Genomic DNA, 20059 nt, shown 5'->3' with positions numbered 1-20059 from the left:
TGTAAAAAGAAATATTTTTAAATGGGCAGAGGGCCAGAATAGCCATTTTTCCGAAGATAACCATCAGACACATGAAAAGATGTTCATCATCATGAATTATCCAGGGAATACAAATCAAAGGCACAATGAGATTTCACTTTACATCCATCAGAATGGCTAATATCAAAACGATAAAAAAATAACAATTGGTGAGGATGTGGAGAAAAAGGAACACTTGTGCACTATGGGTGGGCATGTAAATTGGTGCAGTCACTGTGGAAAAACAGTCTGGAGGTTCCTCAAAAAATTAAAAATAGATTTACCATATGACCTAGGATTCCACTTCTCAGTATTTATCCCCCCAAAATAAAAACACTATTTAAAAACATATATGTACCCATACGTACACTGAAGCATAATTTACAATAACCAAGAGAGGGAAACAACCTAAGTGTCCATCAACAGATGAATAAAGATGTGAGACTATATAAATGTATAATATTATATACCATATAATATAATAATAATTCTAGTATATATATAATAGACTACTACTCAGCCATAAAAGAGAATGAAATTTTGCCATTTGTGACAGCATGGATGGACTTAGAACGTATTATACTAAGTGAAATAAGTCAGAGAAAGACAAATACTCTGATTTCACTTACATGTGGAATCTAAAAAACAGAACACATGAACAAACAAAACAAAAAGGCTCATGTATATGGAGAACAGAACGGTTGTTACCAACGGGGAGGATTGGGGGGACGGTGAAATGGGTAAAAGGGGGTGAGAGGTACAGACTTCCAGCTGTGAAATGAATAGGTCATAGAGATGTGGGGTGAAGTAAGGTGACTACAGTCAATGGTATTTAGTACATATTTGAAAACTGCAGGCAAGCAGATCTTGAAAGTTCTCATCACAAGAAAAAAATAATAAAATTTCTGTAACTTTTTCTGGTGACAGATGGGGACTAGATTTACTATGGTGATCATTTCACAATGTATATAAGTATCGAATCATTAGGCTGTACATCTGGAACTATTATAATATTGCATGTCAATTACACCTCAATTTTAATGAAAAAAAGATTGGCTGCAAGGAAATCTGTGAGGAAGCAAGGATATGTAAGGTGTGAAATGAGCAAAGATATGGCGAGAGCCCCAACACTTTCAGGTGCCCTAATGAATCACTATGTGCCAAGTGAATTATTCACCTGATAGAACTAATTTAATCTTACTCATAACCTACTATTAAAGTAGGATTTTTATTATTTGATTTCAACAAAAATTTAAAAAGTACTTTAGAACTAATCTTAACCTTCTACTCAAGAAGTATCCCAAAATGACACAGTTGGTTTTGGTTGTGTGTGTGTGTGTGTGTGTGTGTGTGTGTGTGTGTGTGTGTGTGTTTCTGTCTGTAACTAAAAATACTGTTCCCCAAAATACGTGGTTAAAATGAATAATTAATCGTATTTGGCAACCTGAACATATTTTAGACAAAACAATTAATCCTTTGTGGAGGGCAAGTAATCCCAAATAATGTTAGAAAGGATTGTGGAATTGAGTCAGAGAGGTGATTAAGGTTTATCTCAGGTCACACAGTCAAGTAATGCTATACTTGGGCTACTGTTCCATTCTCCTATCACCCCCACACTCTACCACAACGTTTCCTTTCATGGCACGCGTCAGAATGACCGCTACATTTATCTTCTTTTTCATGTGCATACAAACACCTTTAGAATTAAATCTTCATCTGATGCCTTTTCATTCTTCTTGTCCGGATCTAAGCAGTCACAGAGTTGAGCTAGAAATTCTTCATGTCTCCTGCAATTCTTTGAGACTTGCTTCTTATTCTCCTCATTTTCCTTTAAACACTTTCTATAGGGCAAATTAACAAATAAGTCAAGTTTTGACGCCATACAAGAGATCATTCATCAAACAAAGTTCGAAACTTAAGTTCTATATAATCCTATCACCATTTTCAACACAATACAGTTTCCCAGACACAGAGCACATCGTTGTCATGCAAGCCCCATAAGGGAAGGAGAAAAGTGAAAAACATCCTGGGTATCTACGCTTTGCAGAAATGTAGAAAAATCTTCATGGCATCTTAGATCTAGTAACAGCAAAGGAAACAGACTCTCTGCCTCTTGTCCTCCACCATTTAGGATTTGCAGAAGCAGCAATAAATCTCTAGATCACACATGGATATATATAGTCATGGGTCTCCTTTGGGTTTTCATGAGTAAAAAGGACAGTGCTGCTATATTTCTTTTTTTTTAATTTTTTATGTTTATTTATTTTTGAGAGACAGAGAGAGAGCGTGAGTGGGGGAGGGAGAGGGAGGGGGAGAGGGAGAGGGAGAGGGAGAGGGAGAGAGAGAGAGAGAGAGAGAGAACCCAAAGCAGGCTCCAGGCTCTGAGCTGTCAGCACAGAGCCAGACGTGGGGCTCGAACTCACAAACCTTGAGATCATGACCTGAGCCAAAGTCGGATGCTTAACCGACTGAGCCACCCAAACGCCCCGCTGCTATTTTTCTTCTAGTGCATCATCCTTTGTTTTATTTTCAGACATTACACAGTGATCTATAAGGGTTAGTTAGGGCATTCCCTGGTCCATGGCCAAGCATAACTATAATAAAAAATATATCAGGAGCAGGGGATGTTCCCCCTCTAGAAAAAAGAGATGTTAAATCACCAGCAAAGACTATTATTAGTTTTCACACATCCAGAGTTTTTAAAGAGTACTGATATGGGCCAGTCAAGGAAAATCAGTTGATTATGCTCTGCTATGAATATTTCATTTCAAATCTCAGATAGGTTTGCTGAAATAGTATGGTCTATTTCTAATGCTTTAAATGTTAGAGACTAAGAGATCATAAAAAAAAATAGACACACTTTAAAGACAAATTAGAATCATTTCAGTAATTTGGTATCATTTTTTCAGTACCCTAGATAATAAACATGATTATTGCTTTCCCTTTTTACCATGTTGAGTGTTTACTGCAAATTCTTTCACTCTATTCAAAGATTAACAAAGCATGTAATTGCATATACTCAAAATCATATCATATTTCTATTTAGAAAAATGTATAACAATAAAAGACCAACATCAGTATATCTCTAAGTTCTTATTTTCAGCATTTAAAAGGTAATATTTAGTCATCTCTCTGGCTCATGAAAGGCACAGTTAATGCTATGATTCTGATTGATTTACATGTATGATTCCACACATTCTCTCCAAGATTTCAATCTTGTTTCTCAATCCTAAGGGTTGCTGAACTATTTCCACTTCTATTCGCATTTCACTTTGACCCAACAAAGTTCCAGGAATCTACCCTAAGGACATAATCACATAAATGTGAAAATATGAATGCACATGAATATTCATTGCATCTTGGTTTATAATAATTTTTTGAGTAGAACTAACCTAAGTGCCTACAGGAAATAGCAAAGAGAACTGGTTAAGTAAGTTACAATATCTCAGGCAATGGGTATCATGGGCTATTAAAAATGATATAATGAACGCCTTTTTAAAATATCTACAATATACGGGGCGCCTGGGTGGCGCAGTCGGTTAAGCGTCCGACTTCAGCCAGGTCACGATCTCGCGGTCCGTGATTTCGAGCCCCACGTCGGGCTCTGGGCTGATGGCTCAGAGCCTGGAGCCTGTTTCCGATTCTGTGTCTCCCTCTCTCTCTGCCCCTCCCCCGGTCATGCTCTGTCTCTCTCTGTCCCAAAAATGAATAAACGTTGAAAAAAAATTTTTTTTTAATTAAAATAAAATAAAATATCTACAATATATTATTCAGTAAAAAATAGTTCATTACGTGATACAATTTATGTACAACTATATGAAAACCTGTCCACCAAAATGTTCAGTATAAACTCTTGGAGAATCATAAGGTCTTGAGTAATTTTAATATTTTTGGCAATCTTCTATAGTGAAAAAATATTTTTATTACATATCATTTTATTACTCATTTATTTAGTAAATATTGATTGGGTACTTACTATGGACCAAGCCCTATTAAAGATACTCAAGACATAGTAGTAAATAAAACAGATGAACATCCTTGCCCTCATGGAGCTTATGTTCTAGTTGGGAAGATGGACAATCACCAAAATTAATGTATGTAAAATATATACTACGTTATTTAAAAAGCTGGAGGGAAGAAATTAAGCAGGAAAGGGGGTGAGAAATATTTGGGGGGAGCAGGGTAAAATTTTAGATGTGGTCACTCACGGAAGACCTCATAAGAAGGTGACTTCTGAGTAAAGATCTAAAAGGAGCAGAGGGGTAGCCATGCAATACTTGGGGGAAGAACTTTCCAGGCAAAGGGATTAGCAAGTGCAAAATTCCTGAGGTAGGATCACACCTGTTATGTTCAAAGGACAGCGAAGATGGAAAGAATAAGAGAGAGAATGGAAGCAAAACCAGGTCAGGATGAGCCTTCTAGGTCATAGAATATCCTTTGTCTTTACCCTGAGTGAGAAGTCATTGAGGATTCTGAGCATAGGACCGAAAAGATCTAATTTGAATGTTTTTATAGGATCACTCTGGCTATGAAGGGCACAGGTAGAAGCAGGAAAACCACTTAGGAGGCTACTACAAAAATCCAGGAGAGAGACGGTAGTCGCTTGAATCAGGTTACTGGCAATTAGGGCAGCAATGGGAAGTACTCAAAATTTAGATTTTGAAGGCAGGGATGATGGGACCTGTTGAAGGATCAGACATGGAGTGTGAAAAAGCAAGAGGACTGAGGATGATTACCAAGACTGTTGGCCTGACGGACTAGAAGAATGGAATTATCACTAAAGGAGACAAGGAAAAGAGCAGGAGGATTCTGTGGAAATAGCAAGAGTTTCGTTTCAGCCATGTTAGGTTTGAGATGCCTGTTGGACATCCACATGGGGATGCTCAGTAGGTAGTAACATATGTGGGTCTTGACTCTGAGAAGAGATCTAGGCTAGACAGAGACATGTGGGAGTCACTAGCATTTAGATCATCTTAACGTCATGAGACAAGATCACCAAGAGAGCGAATTTAGATAGAAACCAGAAGAGATTCAAGGACTGAGTCCTGGGGCACTCCAGTCTTTGGAAGTCGATGAGAGGAGATGGGAAAAATAAAAGAGACTACAGCAGGGCAGCTAGAGAGGACAGGTACAAAGCAGGCATGTGTAGTGTCCCGGCAGTCAGAAGAAGAAAGTGGTTCAAGGAGAAAGACCAACTGTGACCGATGTACTGGTGGGTCAAGTAAGATAAAGACTGATCATTTAATCTGTAACATACAGTCACTGGTCACCTTAGTGAGAGGTGTCAGTGGAGTAGACCCAAGAGAGGAGAGGAGAAGAACTGGAGAGAGTGAGTCTATACACACATTTGAAGGAGTTTTCCTGGAAGCAGAAGGACAAAAAGAGGACAAGAGTTGGAAGTGTTGGGTTTTTTTTTTTTAATGTTTATTTTTGAGAGACAGAGACAGAGTGCGAGCAGGGGAGGGACAGAGAGAGAGACTGAGACACAGAATCTGAGGCAGGCTCCAGGCTCTGAGCTGTCAGCACAGAGCCCGACGCGGGGCTCAAACCCACGGACTGTGAGATCATGACCTGAGCCGAAGTCGGACGCTCAACCAGACTAAGCCACCCAGGTGCCCCAGTGTTGGGGTTCTTTTTCAAAGGTGGAATAAGTAAAATAAATACCAAGTATCCTATTATTAAAGTTATTTAAGTTATGACACATAGAATTTTAAAAGTATATTTTAGGAACAACTAGTTCCCAGTTTTGTCTCAATAATTACCTTTTGCCAGAACTAAGTGTGGAAAACCCAGATTTCATGAGTTCTCTGCATAAACTGGCAATAAAATCTAATGAGGAGTGTTCGGGGTGGTCTGGAGTGGTCTGGGCTTCTGGGGTATTTTTACAGCCAGCTTCTGAATAAACACCTCCCTCTCTGTGTATTCCACCACCTCTGGTTAAACCTCTACTTACAGAAAATCTTCCAAATTATGTATATAGGCATTTGCAGCCCTAATCAATTGGACATAAACATGCTTAGGACAAGGCCTTGTTTGTCAAGGTTCCTGGTAACATTGAGAAATGAGCTTGAGAAAAATTTTCAAGACTCCAAAGACATTTGAGGTCAGTAACGTTCTTCTCCTTCAAATTGAGTTTCAGGGCCAAAAAAGGCAAAACACCAGTACCTTCAAGCGTGTGTCCTGCTATCAGAAGCTAGTATTTTAATGCTAACTCAACTAACAAATATATTGAAATACCCTTACTGTAAGTTCTCATCTAGTTCCGCAACTTTCTTCTTCAACTCCTGGTTCTCCTTGATTGCGGTGTGAGCTGTGATTTCGGTTCTAATTTTAGAAGTGGCAAGTGCTGCTGATTCTTCTTCCAGCTCCTGAACTCTGTGTCTCAGAGAGGTGAGGAGAGATGATTTTCTAGCATGATTTTCTTTGTAATTCTCCATTTCAGCTTTCAACTCTTGACAGGAGGCTTCTTTCGAAAGCATCTTGGATCGGAGATCTCGAAGCTAACATAGAAAGCCCATAAAAGGAGGAAAAGGATTTCAATGGCATAAGTTCAAAGTACCTCTAAGAAACCCAAAACCATGGGGCGCCAGGGTGGCTCAGTTAAGCGTCTGACTTTGGCTGAGGTCATGATTTCACGGTTCCTGAGTTCGAGCCCCATGTTGGGCTCTGTGCTGACAGCTAGGAGCCTGGAGCCTGCTTCGAATTCTGTGTGTCCCTCTCTCTCTGCCCCTCCCCTGCTCATGCTCTGTCTCTCTCTCTCTCAAATATAAGTAAACATTAAACAAATTTTTTTTAATTAAAAAAAATAAAGAAACCCAAAACCATAGTTTCAAATCTCACACGTTTGTACATGACCTAATCCAACTTTTATTTTCTTTTTTCCTATTTGCGTCTGTATCACCAGATGAGAAATTATGCCTGAAGAACGGACTTCATACTATGTCTCTTTCAAAACCATTGCAGCAATGTCTTGGGGGTGATTCAGTGCCACTCAAGAGACATTTGTGGTGTTTTTTTGCAAAAAGCAATAAAATATTTTGCAATGGTAATTCATTTTCTAAATCTGTGTTGCTGCTATTGCTGCTGACAGACAATGAAACAAGAAACTTAAAATACTTGTAATTTCATGGCCACGAGTGGTTCCTAAGTAGATACAGACTATTTGACATATCACTGTATTTCTTCCACTTGCCTTCTAGATCCTTATTGTGGGCAATAAAATAATAATAATAACATTTCCAAGAAAAATATGGAAGAAAAGAAAAATCCTTACAAGATGTATACAAAAGAAACATTTTAACTTATGAATTCTGTGCCATCAAAATACTGAACGATGTCTGTGCCCTAATAGGATGTCAGGCCCCCCCATAAGAAAACTTTATGAATGCATGTACTGATTTGGAACCGGGAGTATACATGCATACAATTTTTCACACACATACAAGGTATCAAATCATCTCTTGGTGGGGTCCCAGCAGCCTAGTGAAAACCCTAGTTATCTCCCAGGCAAGCCCAAGACTCCCTCAGGGCCACCAGGCTATGAACAGAATGGACCTAGAGAGACTCTCTCAAGAAACTCCATAATCGACCAGATTCAGCCAGGAGGGTAGACGGATCCCAATCATCATCCTAGAATCTCCCCAGCCAGTCAGAACTACCACTATCCCAGGAATCCAGAATTCCATCCTAAGAGCTCCAGATTGCAAACAGTCCACATTAAAGGAACATATTCAGTAAGATGCCAAAAATGCCCCAAAGCCAAGGCAGCTTCAACCAAAGCCATCAGGTGTCCCCAAGTCTCTCAAGGCCGTGAAGCCCCTCTGACATCCAGAACGCAGCCCATGTCACCTCGATTTGCACCACGGCAAATGCGTAACCTTTCAGGAATTCTCTACAAGGGCAGTAGGTGCACCATAAAGGAATAAGTATAACCTTCGCCAAAAGTTGTTAAGCTGTATCCCCCCCTTCCTGTTTCTTAAAGTTTCTTTATTTATTTTGAGAGAGAGAGAGAGAGAGCATGCACAAGCAGGGGCATGGAGGCGGAGAGGGAAGGAGAGAGAGAATCCTTAACAGGCTCCACGCGGTCAGCACAGAGCCTAACATGGGACTCGATCCCACAAACCATGAGATCATGACCTGAGCCACAGTCAAGAGTCAGACGCTCTTGACTGAGCCACCCAAGCAGCCCATCCTAGCCTATTTCTAATCACCTCTACACTCTGCTTCACTCAATAAGAAACTAAAATGGCCCACTTCTGAGTCATGAAGATGCATAATCTTACCTCAGACTGAGCACATTCAAATTTGACCAAAGTTGCAGCAAGGTCACTTCGAGCACTTTCGGCCACATTCCGATAGTGGTGTAACTGCTCCCTAGTGACCGGGACTTCCAAGAGACGGTCGTAAATTTCCTGACAGGGTTCCCCCAAAAGACAAAATATAAAGAAGAGTTTTAAACGGTCTTTTCTGTGCAGCTGTAAAAAAACAAGATTAAACACAGAGCATTCTTTGTGGTCCAAACATCTCGAAAATGCTGCCCAGGGAAGTGCCTCATCCAGATCATTTCATTCCCAAAATTCCGAAGGAGGCGGGAGGCAGCCCAGGAACGAATGATGTGCTCCCCCAGGATGGCATTTAAGAACTGGCCTTTGTCACTTTAGAAGGCTTCCTTCCACCCAAGTCAAATGCTATTTGACCTCTTTCCAGAACTGATAGAGTCCACAAAGAACTGTCAGAAGAGACGCAGTGTGACAAGGTCCACAGCAAAGAGGGAGTTTTCATTGTCCTTATGTTTCCAGGTAACAAAAATCATCAATTCATCTCATCTTTTGAATAAAGTGTGCCATGTGTTTATCAAAGAGATCATGTGAGTTAAAAGTAAAAGACAGTCCCCTTCGTAATTATTCACGATACCACTTATTCTCAACCTCACAGCCTATCTCAAGGTCACGATGGTGACTCAGATGAATGCAGAACATCGGTGATCGCACGGCAGTGCCTGGGGAGTCTCTGTGGAGACTCAGCTCCGCTGATGGCTGCCAGTGCAGAAATGTGGATCCCAAAGTGGCCAAATTTTTTTCCAATTTTTCAAGCAAGTCATATATCCAGACTTTTTGAAGTAAAAATTCCCAGTTTTTGCAACTTGGCAACTAATTTAAATGTTTAAAAAAGAAACACCGTGTGATCCAAATAAACACATCTGCAGAGCAGATTTGATGGGTTTGGCCTGTGGGTCATAGTCTGTAACCTCTGCTTCTGTTTCTGTCTTACTCAGAATTATTCCTGAGCTTGGATGGATACCTCTGCCCACCTCTGTGAAGTTTCCAGGGCCTGTGGTCTTTGTGAAGGACATACAGGAGAGCCATTCATTTTTGAAGAAATACGAAAGGGGTCACATAAAGGAGGGTTTCCTGGAATTATCTAAGAGGCCTCAGGGGACACACTAGTAAAACTGGCTTATGGCTGCCCAGCTACTGAACTGCCAGAGACTACTGTTTGGAAATATTCATGAATGCAAAAGTCATCTCAAAGCCCTTCACTGTGTAACAAGCGTTGTCATGACTGGTGTGTTTCGATCCACAAAATGCCAAACAAAACCTCCAGTGCACTTAGTAACAGCCAGTGTTTGCCAATCACAACATATCCAAGAAGATGGTAGGTATGTACTTCTGGGGAGAAAGCATAAAATGTTTAACTAGATCTAATAAGAGAACCACATCCTGTTCAGCCTCACTTAATATTCAGAAATAACTTACCCACAGCAATAACCACCACAGCAGTTTTTTCTAAAATAGGCCACATAAGGACCTTTGGTCCCTTATGAGTGGTTTGAACCAGGATACGTACAGCACACGGTTTTATAAAATTCATTAGGAAAATAAGTTCTTCGATAGCTATGATTCTTTCTTTCAATGACTAACATCCTTTTTCAGTAAATGATGTAATCATTCCATAATGTCCTTCTTATGAAGGACATACCTCCTTCTTACCTCCTTCTTATGTCATACCTCCTTCTTATGAACACACAGTGTCCACTGGACATAATATTAAAAGGCACGCAAGACCATTTTAGGTATGGCCCTTCATTTTAGGAGGTTACCCTCTAACGCAGAACACTATTAAAAAGCATTTACAGGGGCGCCTGGGTGGCGCAGTCGGTTAAGCGTCCGACTTCAGCCAGGTCACGATCTCGCGGTCCGTGAGTTCGAGCCCCGCGTCGGGCTCTGGGCTGATGGCTCAGAGCCTGGAGCCTGTTTCCGATTCTGTGTCTCCCTCTCTCTCTCTGCCCCTCCCCCGTTCATGCTCTGTCTCTCTCTGTCCCAAAAATAAATAAACGTTGAAAAAAAAAAATTTAAAAAAAAAAAAAAAAAAGCATTTACATCTTCAAATGTGCACGGGTGAAAGAAACAACCCATTAAGATCTCATTACCTCTGATACTGGAACGGGACCCACATCAGACTCCTGATTATTGAGGTTAGAAGACAATTGTTGGGTTTAAATCACCCTTTAAATCAAGCAGACTGGAGATTATTCACCAACACATATTTACTGAAAACTTACTCAAGATGAGGCACTGAGCTTACAGCCTACTAAGAAAAAAGAGCATTTACCAGACATCCTTAATAATGATTATATAATTACAAACTGAAATACAAGCAAGGAAAGAAAGAAGCAGAAAACAAAGGAAACTGACATATGATCAGAGAAGAGGGAAGGAAAGATTTCCCTAAAGAAGTGGTGATTGAGTAGGCATTAAATAGGCAAGAGGGGGCGCCTGGGTGACTCGGTTAAGCGCCAATTGATATCAGCTCAGGTCATGATCTCAGGGTCATGAGATCAAGCCCTGAGTGGGGCTCCACACTGGGCACGGAGCCTGCTTAAGATTCTCTCTCTCCTTCTCCCTCTGTCCTTCTCCCTCACACAATGTGTGCTCTCAATACATTAAAGAAAGAAAGAAATAGCAGGAGGTACGGAAGCAGGTGCAACACACATCATTCAAATAGCCAGAAGTCTCAGCAAAGGTCCTGTGGCAGGATCGTGCTCTGTGTGGTCCACGATCTGAGCAAAGGCAGTGAGGCTGCAGGACAAGAGCAACTTAAGAACAGTGCCTTGACAGGCAGCTCTGAGCTCATTCACATATGTTAGTGCCACATCGGCACTATTCTTTTTCAGAATATTCCTGGCTACTCTAACTTATGCCTTCTGCCGTGTGAAATTTAGAATCAGCTTATCAAATTCCCAAAAATCCTGTTGGCATTTTTATTGGGATCGAGTTAATTTTACAAATAAGGAGTACTGACAACTTTTAAATATGGAGTCTTCGAACAGAAGTTTTTTTTTTTCCCATTTGTTCGGGAATTCTTTTATGTCTTGGTAGCTGTGATGATTAATTTTATATGTCAGCTTGACTGGGCCACAGGGCTTCCAGATACTTGGTTCAATATATTCTGGTTATGTCTGTGAGAGTGTTCCTGGTGAGGTTAGCATTTGAATCGGTAGAAGACTAAAGCGGATTGCCCTCCCCAGCGCGGGTGGGTCTCATCCAATCCTCTGAAGGCCTGAATAGAACAAAGAGGCTGAGTAAGGATTCTCTGTCAGACTGTCTTCAAGCTGGGACATCGGTCTTCCCCTACCTTTGGACTGAGACTCAGATAGGGGCTTACTCCAGCTCTCCTGGATCTCCGGCATGCTGACTGCAGATCTTGAGATATCTCAGCCTCCATTATGCACAAACCAATCCCTTATCATAAATCTTCATGTATATATTCTCTCTCTCTCTCTCTCTCCCCCTGGAGAACCCACCTGAGTCCTAGAAACACCTCTGTGCTAAGAAGGCTCTGAAGCGTGCCACAGAAAGCCATTCCTTCAAGACGCTGAGAGAGCTTGACTGAGAAGAAATGAATGGCAGTGGCATGAGAGGACGACAGGGACATGGAGAGACCATGCAAAAGCTGAAAGAAGAATACGTGAGTGTATTTCTTTATGACTAAGCTCTTCCCTCTTAGCCCTGAAGTCACCCTATATAGATCCTTATGCAGTGTTCATAGCCGTCTCCTAGATACCTCCTGTTTGGTTTGGAATACTTCTCTCATCTGAGTCAAGAGCTTGGTTGTTGTCATGGCTCTTTATTTTCTGGGTTTGTGATGGTTTTCTACTTTATTACACTGCGCTCAGAGCACATCGATTGCATTCTGGGCTGATGCTCACTGGCGTACCCCAGTGTGGTGGACCAGCGTCCACTCTGGATTGGGTCTATTCGGACTGGAAAGTGCTTTGGTATATGAGCCATTAACTATTTTCCCCCATCATCCTTGTCTATGTTATTTCTACTTCAGGGAATTTATTGAGGTTTTGTGAATGCTCAATTTTATGAATGTCTTATGGGCACTTGAAAAGAGGGTGCCTTTTCTATCGCTGGGGCTTGGAGCTCAACATGTATCAATTAGATAGACCTACCTTACTCATTATTTTCATTGGGCACTCCTAGCCCAGCCTCATTTCTTATTTTTTTATTTTTTAAAATTTACATCATGGGGCGCCTGGGTGGCGCAGTCGGTTAAGCGTCCGACTTCAGCCAGGTCACGATCTCGCGGTCCGTGAGTTCGAGCCCCGCGTCAGGCTCTGGGCTGATGGCTCAGAGCCTGGAGCCTGTTTCCGATTCTGTGTCTCCCTCTCTCTCTGCCCCTCCCCCGTTCATACTCTGTCTCTCTCTGTCCCAAAAATAAATAAACGTTGAAAAAAAAATTAAAATTTACATCAAATTAGTTAGCATCTAGTGCAACGATTTCAGGAGATTCCTTAGTGCCCCTTACCCATTTAGCCCATCCCCCCTCCCACAACCCCTCCAATAGCCCTCAGTTTGTTCTCCATATTTATGAGTCTCTTCTGCTTTGTCCCCCTCCCTGTGTTTATATTATTTTTATTTCCCTTCCCTTATGTTCATCTGTTTTGTCTCTTAAAGTCCTCATATGAGTGAAGTCATATGATTTTTGTCTTTCTCTAATTTCACTTAGCAGAATACCCTCCAGTTCCATCCACGTAGTTGCAAATGGCAAGACTTCATTCTTTTTGATTGCCGAGTAATACTCCATTGTATATCTATACCACATCCTCTTTATCCATTCATCCATCAATGGACATTTGGGCTCTTCCCATACTTTGGCTGTTGCTGATAGTGCTGCTATAAACATGCGGGTGCATGTGTCCCTTCGAAACAGCACACCTGTATCCCGTGGATAAATGCCTAGCAATGCAACTGCTGGGTCGTAGGGTAGTTCTGTTTTTAGGTTTTTGAGCCTAGCCTCATTTCTGTCCTTTACTCTGTCATGAGCTGAGTCCAACCTCCCATTACTACCGTAATTCTCTATTACCTTGTAGCTCTTGTTCTCTTGCCTCAGGAACACTGGTGCTGAGTTGGTGCAAAGATTCAGAACTTGATCTTCATTGCAAATTGTACCATACAGCATCGTAACATACCATTACTCATTTCACTTACTCCTTTCTTGCTCTGAATCCAGCCTTTTCTGATAATGAGATCGTGATCCCTGATTTCTTTTTGTTTGCATTTGCCTACATACACCTTTGTTCCCCATTTTTATTTTCAACCTTTCTGGATCACTTCGTTTGAGATGTCTCATATGTAATAAGGTTAGTTTTGGCTTTGTGATCGATCCTAACATTCTTTTTCCCCAGCCTGGATGACTCTACTTTACATGTGTTAACGTGACAGATAAGTTTGGTCTTAGTTCTGCTGCATTCTTTTATGTTATGCTTCTTGTTTTTATCACTCTTTCAAAATCCTTCACTACAAATCTGTTTGCTTTGCTTTGTTTTGTCTGATAACCGGGAAGGTTTGTATCTTTGTTCTAGTTTTGAATTTATAACTATAACTTTAAATAATACCTTTAACATCAGCTAATTCATGATAACAGCATATCTTCTCTTCCTTGCCCCTCTCGTCCCTCCCTCACAACTTCTAATTTTTTATTTTTATTTTTTTGAGAGAGAGAGAGAGCACACAAGCTAGGAGAGGAGGAAAGGAAAAGGGAGAGAGAGAATCCCAAGCAGGTTCCACAGCGAGCAGGGAGCCCAACACAGGGCCCATGGCGGGGCTCCATCCATGACCCCGGGATCATGACCTGAGCTGACATCAAGAGTCAGATCTCCTCTCCTTGTTTGCTGCATCTTTCTTGAAGTCCTGAATCTCTGCTTTCTGAACATGTTTCCGGTACGTGTTGGCTTTACTCGATTGTTCTATGCATGATGAATGTTTCGTCACGTCTCTTCCCATCACAGCAACAGTCTTCTGGTAGGTATTCTTCATCTATCATATCTGGGGAGCAGGAAACTTGTCATATGTTTCTTAACATATTTTTTAGTGTTTGCTTATTTATTTTGAGAGAGAGAGAGCGCGTGTGAGGGAGCAGAAAAGGGGCAGAGATGGAGGGAGAGAGAATCCCAAGCAGTCTCCACCCTCAGCATGGAGCCTGATGTGGGGCTCTGTCTCTCAAACCTTGAGATCATAACCTGAGCCAAACCAAGAGAGCGGAGGCTTCACCGACTGAGCCACTCAGGCGCCCAGGGATGTTGCTGTATCTTTAAATAACTCCTGTGTTGTTTCCTTTTCGATTGCTCATTAGAAGGTGAGTGCTTGCTGGGCAGCCTGTGGAAGAGGTCTGTGTGCATACAGGGATGGGAATGTAGTGTCACGTTCTAGACAAGTTTCCCTACGACACAGGATTTGTGTATAACTGCATTAGACCCATCTTTCATTCCAGCCCGTGCACAGAGGCAACCAGAGGGCTTATCACTATGCAGACTCTCCATGCGCCCCTGCTCTGCAGCTGCCTACAAATCTGGCTCCTGGCGTGATTTGTATTTGGCCCTCCCGCTCCTACTTTTTGGAAACCGAGCAGGTGCAGAGAAGCTCCAGCGGCCGGTCCACACACCTCCATCCTCTCTTGCAAACAAGAGATTTCCACTTGACTCCTCTGAGTCAGCCACTCACCGTGGCAAAATAGGCTTTCCCAGCTCTTCCTACCCTCTGCAGCGATGCTCCCAGTGCTTCCCCCGGCCCCTCCCCTCAACCCCTGCTGCTTTGGAAAGGCCTGCCGCCTACTTCATGTTACAAGATTCCAGCCATCTCCCGGATGTACCAAAAGTGGAACTTGTTTCTCACTTTCTTTGTCACTTGTGGCTAATTTCCAGGAATAGAAGGGAGAAATGCTATCTGCATGCCACCACTTTTAAACTAGAAGTACCTACCTAGACGGGTTGTTTTTGTTTGTTTGTTTGTTTTCGTTTTTTTTAACTAAATGGTCTTAGAGGCATTAGGAAAAAAATGCCCTGTTAAAAATTCTCATTTTGAAAAAAAAAATCTAATTAAAACAATGTGATATCCAACAGGAAATCAACAGAAAGATCCATAGAAACGCCAGGAACAGTCTTTAGTCTCTGTGCTCAGAAGAATTTAGGGTATGAAAGAAAGAGACATTATAAATAGTGGGGGGCGGGGAGGGTGGAAATATTGGTTAATAAATAGTGAAGCTAGGGGCGCCTGGGTGGCTCAGTAGGTTAAGTGTCCAACTCTTAATCTCAGCTCAGTTCTTGACCTCAGGGTCGTGAGTTCAAACCCTATGTTGGGCTCTGCATCCAGTGTGAAGCCGGAAGGAAGGAAGGAAGGAAGGAAGGAAGGAAGGAAGGAAGGAAGGAAGGAAGGAAAAGAGAGAAAGAGAAAAGAAAGAAAAGAAAAGGAAAGGAAGGGAAGGGAAGGGAAGGGAAGGGAAAGGAAAGGAAAGGAAAGGAAAGGAAAGGAAAGGAAAGGAAAGGAAGAAAGAAAAAGAAAGAGAAAGAAAGAAAGAAAGAAAGAAAGAAAGAAAGAAAGAAAGAAAGAAAGAAAGAAAGAAAGAAAGAAGGCACCTAGGTGGGGGTTAAGCGTCTGACTTCGGCCCAGGTCATGATCTCACAGTTCGTGAGTTCAAGCCCCACATCAGGCTCTGTGCTGACAGCTCGGAGCCTGCAGCCTGCTTCAGATTCTATGCGTGTGTGTCTCTCTCTCTGTCCCTCACCCACTTGGGCTCTCTCTCTCTCTCAAAAATAAACATTTAAAAAAATTTTTTAAAATAAAAGATAGGCTTGAAGCACTGAATATTAAAAATGCAACCATAAAAAGTGTTATATAAATTTATACATATCTATCTGGAGAAGGATTTTCAAAGCATAGAAGCAATGAAAGAATATCAAAGAAAAAAACTCACATATGACAACAAAATCTTAAAACTTCTATACATTAGGGGTGCCTGGATGACTCAGTCATGATCTCACGGTTTCAAGCCCCACATCAGGCTCTGAGCTGGGCAAGGAGCCTACTTAAGATTTTCCCTCCCTCTCCCTTTGCCCTTCCCCTGCTCATGTACTCTCACTCTAAAAAAAAAAAAACAACAACAACAACAAAAATTACAAAAAATACCCTAGAGAAAAACCATATAAAAGAACTAACAATTAACAGAAGAACTAGAAATGACTTATAAATGAGAAGTATACTACTTCACTGGTCATCAATTAAATACAAATTATACTATCAGTTAGCTATTATTTCTGATCTTTAATATTGACATGTTAAAAATACTTAATCAAGTGTACTATGAGATAGTTCTAAAAAAAAAAAAAAAGGAGTGGGGCGCCTGGGTGGCGCAGTCGGTTAAGCGTCCGACTTCAGCCAGGTCACGATCTCGCGGTCCGTGAGTTCGAGCCCCGCGTCGGGCTCTGGGCTGATGGCTCAGAGCCTGGAGCCTGTTTCCGATTCTGTGTCTCCCTCTCTCTCTGCCCCTCCCCCGTTCATGCTCTGTCTCTCTCTGTCCCAAAAATAAATAAACGTTAAAAAAAAAAAAAAAATTAAAAAAAAAAAAAAAAGGAGTGAAAGAGTTCTATGAGAAATACATGTTATACATTGCTCATGGAAAGATAAGCAGGCACAAATTTTCCGGAAAAAAACTGGGAGTATGTATCAATGAAATTTAAATTAATACTATTTGCCCCAGTGAGTTGCCTTCTTACAATCTCATCTAAATAAATGGAAATACACCCAAATATTAAATACAAATATATTCAGAGAAACAGTCATTAGCAAAATTTTCCAAAAATACTCAACAACAAAATCACAGAAACAATTAGAGCTCTAGAACAGAAGTGTGTTAACATGAAGAAAAGAAGAAAAATAAAATGTTATATTCACACAATAAAGTTATATTCAGTCATTAAAAATCATGTCGCTGGAGAATCTCTAATGATAGGGTAAAATGCAATATAATTTTTAGTGAAAAAGACAAAATATAAAGTTACACATACAGTTTCATCCCAGTCATGCACAAAAACCTAGAGGTATAGATCACTAAACATCAGACTGAAAGAAATTGTTTCATGTATATCAAAGGATTAAAACTTAGAATATTTTGAACACCTACAAATTAATAAGAAAATCACGACAATAAAAATGAGTATGTATATAAATCGAGAATTCTCATTAAGAGAAATACAAATGGCCAAAAAATACATGAAAAGATGCTCCAACATCCATAACAATCAGGGAAATAAGACTTAAAGACACACCATTTTTGGTATATCGGTTTGGAAAAAATAAAAGGTTTGATAATGTCAAGTGTTAGCAAAATGTGAGGAAAGGGTCATCTTCATATGTAGCTGCCAGGAATACGAAATGGTTAAACCCTTTTGATAGTCTCACTAGTTTCACTGTATTAAAATCAATGTATTACATCTATTAAAGGCAAATACCAAAAGGCCCAGCAGCTCTATTCTCTCCACAGGAAAAATGCTCATACATGTACATAAAAATATGTATAAGGATATTCATTATACCATTATTTGTAATAGAAAAAAGGGAAGGGAGGAGGCCTGAAACCATATAAATTCCCATTGACAGGGCAATTACTAAAACAAGGCATTTCCAGGGGCACCTGGGTGGCTCAGTCAATTGAGTGTCCAACTTCAGCCCAGGTCATGATCTCACGGTCCATGAGTTCAAGCCCCGTGTCGGGCTCTGTGTTGACAGCTCAGAGCCTGGAGCCTGCTTCAGATTCTGTGTCTCCCTCTCTCTCTCTGCCCCTCCCCTGCTCGCTCTCTCTCTCTCTCTCTCTCTCTCTCAAAAATAAATAAAGATTTACAACATTTATTAAAAAAAAAAAAACAAGACATTTACATATGGTGCAACACACAGTGTGAGCTATGTATGTTTGAACGTAATATTATCTCTAAGATATATTGTTGAATAAAAAATAAGAGAGTGTAGATCCATGGCTTGATACTCTTTTTCATAAAACATATAAAGGGGGGAATATACTATGTATTTTCTATAATTATATTTAGAGGGGAAAAAAAAGAAAGTGGTCTGAGAGCATACACATCACCTCAATAACAATACAGTACTTACCTCTGGAGGTAACACAAGAATTAGAGCTGGGGGTGAAGAGAACGCAATGGTTTGTTTGGTTTGTTTTTTTCAAGAGGGGTGTATTTATGCACTCTTTGCACAATTAAATGTAATTTAAAGAAAAGAAAAATATTGGAAAGAAAATGTTAACTGTAGTTATCTTTTAGTTATAGAACCAGCTGTTATTTTCCTTATTCTGTATTTCCATATTATCCAAATCCTTGACGATGACCACATATTACTTTCATAATCAGAATAAATGTCTCCCCCTTAAATTAAGAAAAAAAAAAAAGGAGCAAGGACAAGGACAGACAAAAATCACCAACCCTACTATCAAGTGTCTTTATGAGGAACGTGAGCACAGAGAAGCCACTCTACACAGCACAGACGACTCAACCCATGTGACAGCAGACACTTCAGGGGGTTTGCTCTCTTAATTAAGCCTTTGTGTAATGAGCAAAATTTTGTGAAAATTCTTCAACTTCTTCTATAAGTATTAAATAATCTTCACTTTCAAAAAACTAATTTTACCCTATTCAAAATGGCAAGATTAAAAATTCACCCATTTGTCCTCACATGAGGACAATCTAAGTTATTAGGTATCTCTCAGCTAACCCAGGAAGCAATTTTATATTAATTTTAGAAAGCCGACTACACATTATTTGATGCTACTACCGATATTATTATGATAATGATCGAAATTGCCTCACAGGGTGGCTCACAGTCTTTTCAGAAAAAAGGGTGGTTTCAAAGCTCAATGGCATAGAGAAGAGATAAGCTTATTCATAATTTAGTACCCAATGTGCCCAATTATCTGACCTGGGGACAGTGTCTTGGGCCAGTCTTGCTACTATGATATTTAGTTGTGTTATTATCCCACGGACAAAAAAATGAGAAGATCACTGCCTACCTCTGACACACAAAAGCTCCTAATCCATTCCTAACTCCCTCTCCCATAACCAATCTTTCCTTTTTTTTTCCCAGCATTATTCCATGCTCTAGCGCACAAGTGTGTGACTGAGGCTCTCCCAGTATGGGATGCTTCCGGTAGACTCTCTCTGTCTCTCTCTCTCTCTGTGTCTCTCTCTCTCCCCACTCTTCAAGCTTCCAGTGCTGTCCCAGTAAGCAATCCCTTCTAAGACCCTTTCCCCTACTCTCCAACTTCTTTTCACCAAGTGGTTTCTTCCCTAATTTACAGTGCATAAATTAAGTTTTGCGAATTGCATTCCTCCAGCATAATCAATGCTCCAATTTTTGACCACTCATCAGTTCTTCTCCCTAATTTGAGGGACTTTCCTGGTCCTCCTGCTTTTCTTTCTTTGCATATGTGGATTTGGTCTCTGGGTCTCACTGGTGCCTGCAGGGCATAGTGTGAGGGGTGTGGAATGCAGGAAACAAATCTGAGTATCTGCATCTTAGCAGTTGTGGGAAAAGTTTTAGCGAAGACATTTCTACACAAAATCAAGTTTTGTGGAAAAGCTGACTATTTTTACATTATTTTCCAATCTTTTGGCTCTCGGATGTCACTCTTATTCATTAATTCAACTTCTGGGGAGCATGGCAGAGTAGGAGGACCCTACACTCACCTCATCCCA

At 40.7% G+C, this 20059-nt stretch overlaps 1 protein-coding gene across 6 annotated transcripts in view; it reads right to left on the bottom strand.

Moving 5' to 3' along the window:
- The window catches only part of CCDC170 (coiled-coil domain containing 170), a 106112-nt gene that overhangs the window by 53753 nt on the left and 32300 nt on the right, over nucleotides 1–20059 (bottom strand). For 3 of the 6 annotated variants that reach the window (XM_045500040.1, XM_045500039.1, XM_045500037.1), the window contains exons 2-4: nucleotides 8301–8429; nucleotides 6262–6518; nucleotides 1715–1859 (exon numbers count right to left, since the gene is read on the bottom strand). In XM_045500040.1, coding sequence (XP_045355996.1) covers nucleotides 1715–1859; nucleotides 6262–6518; nucleotides 8301–8429 — 531 coding nt within the window. The remainder of the gene's footprint in view (nucleotides 1–1714; nucleotides 1860–6261; nucleotides 6519–8300; nucleotides 8430–20059) is intronic. The other 3 variants (XM_045500042.1, XM_045500041.1, XM_045500043.1) reach the window with 2 other exon arrangements.

This window comes from Leopardus geoffroyi, chromosome B2 (assembly GCF_018350155.1).
Source record: "Leopardus geoffroyi isolate Oge1 chromosome B2, O.geoffroyi_Oge1_pat1.0, whole genome shotgun sequence".
Taxonomy (NCBI): Eukaryota; Metazoa; Chordata; class Mammalia; order Carnivora; family Felidae; genus Leopardus; species Leopardus geoffroyi.
Note: the sequence above shows the minus strand (reverse complement) of the source record. Positions and strands in the feature narration are given on the sequence as shown.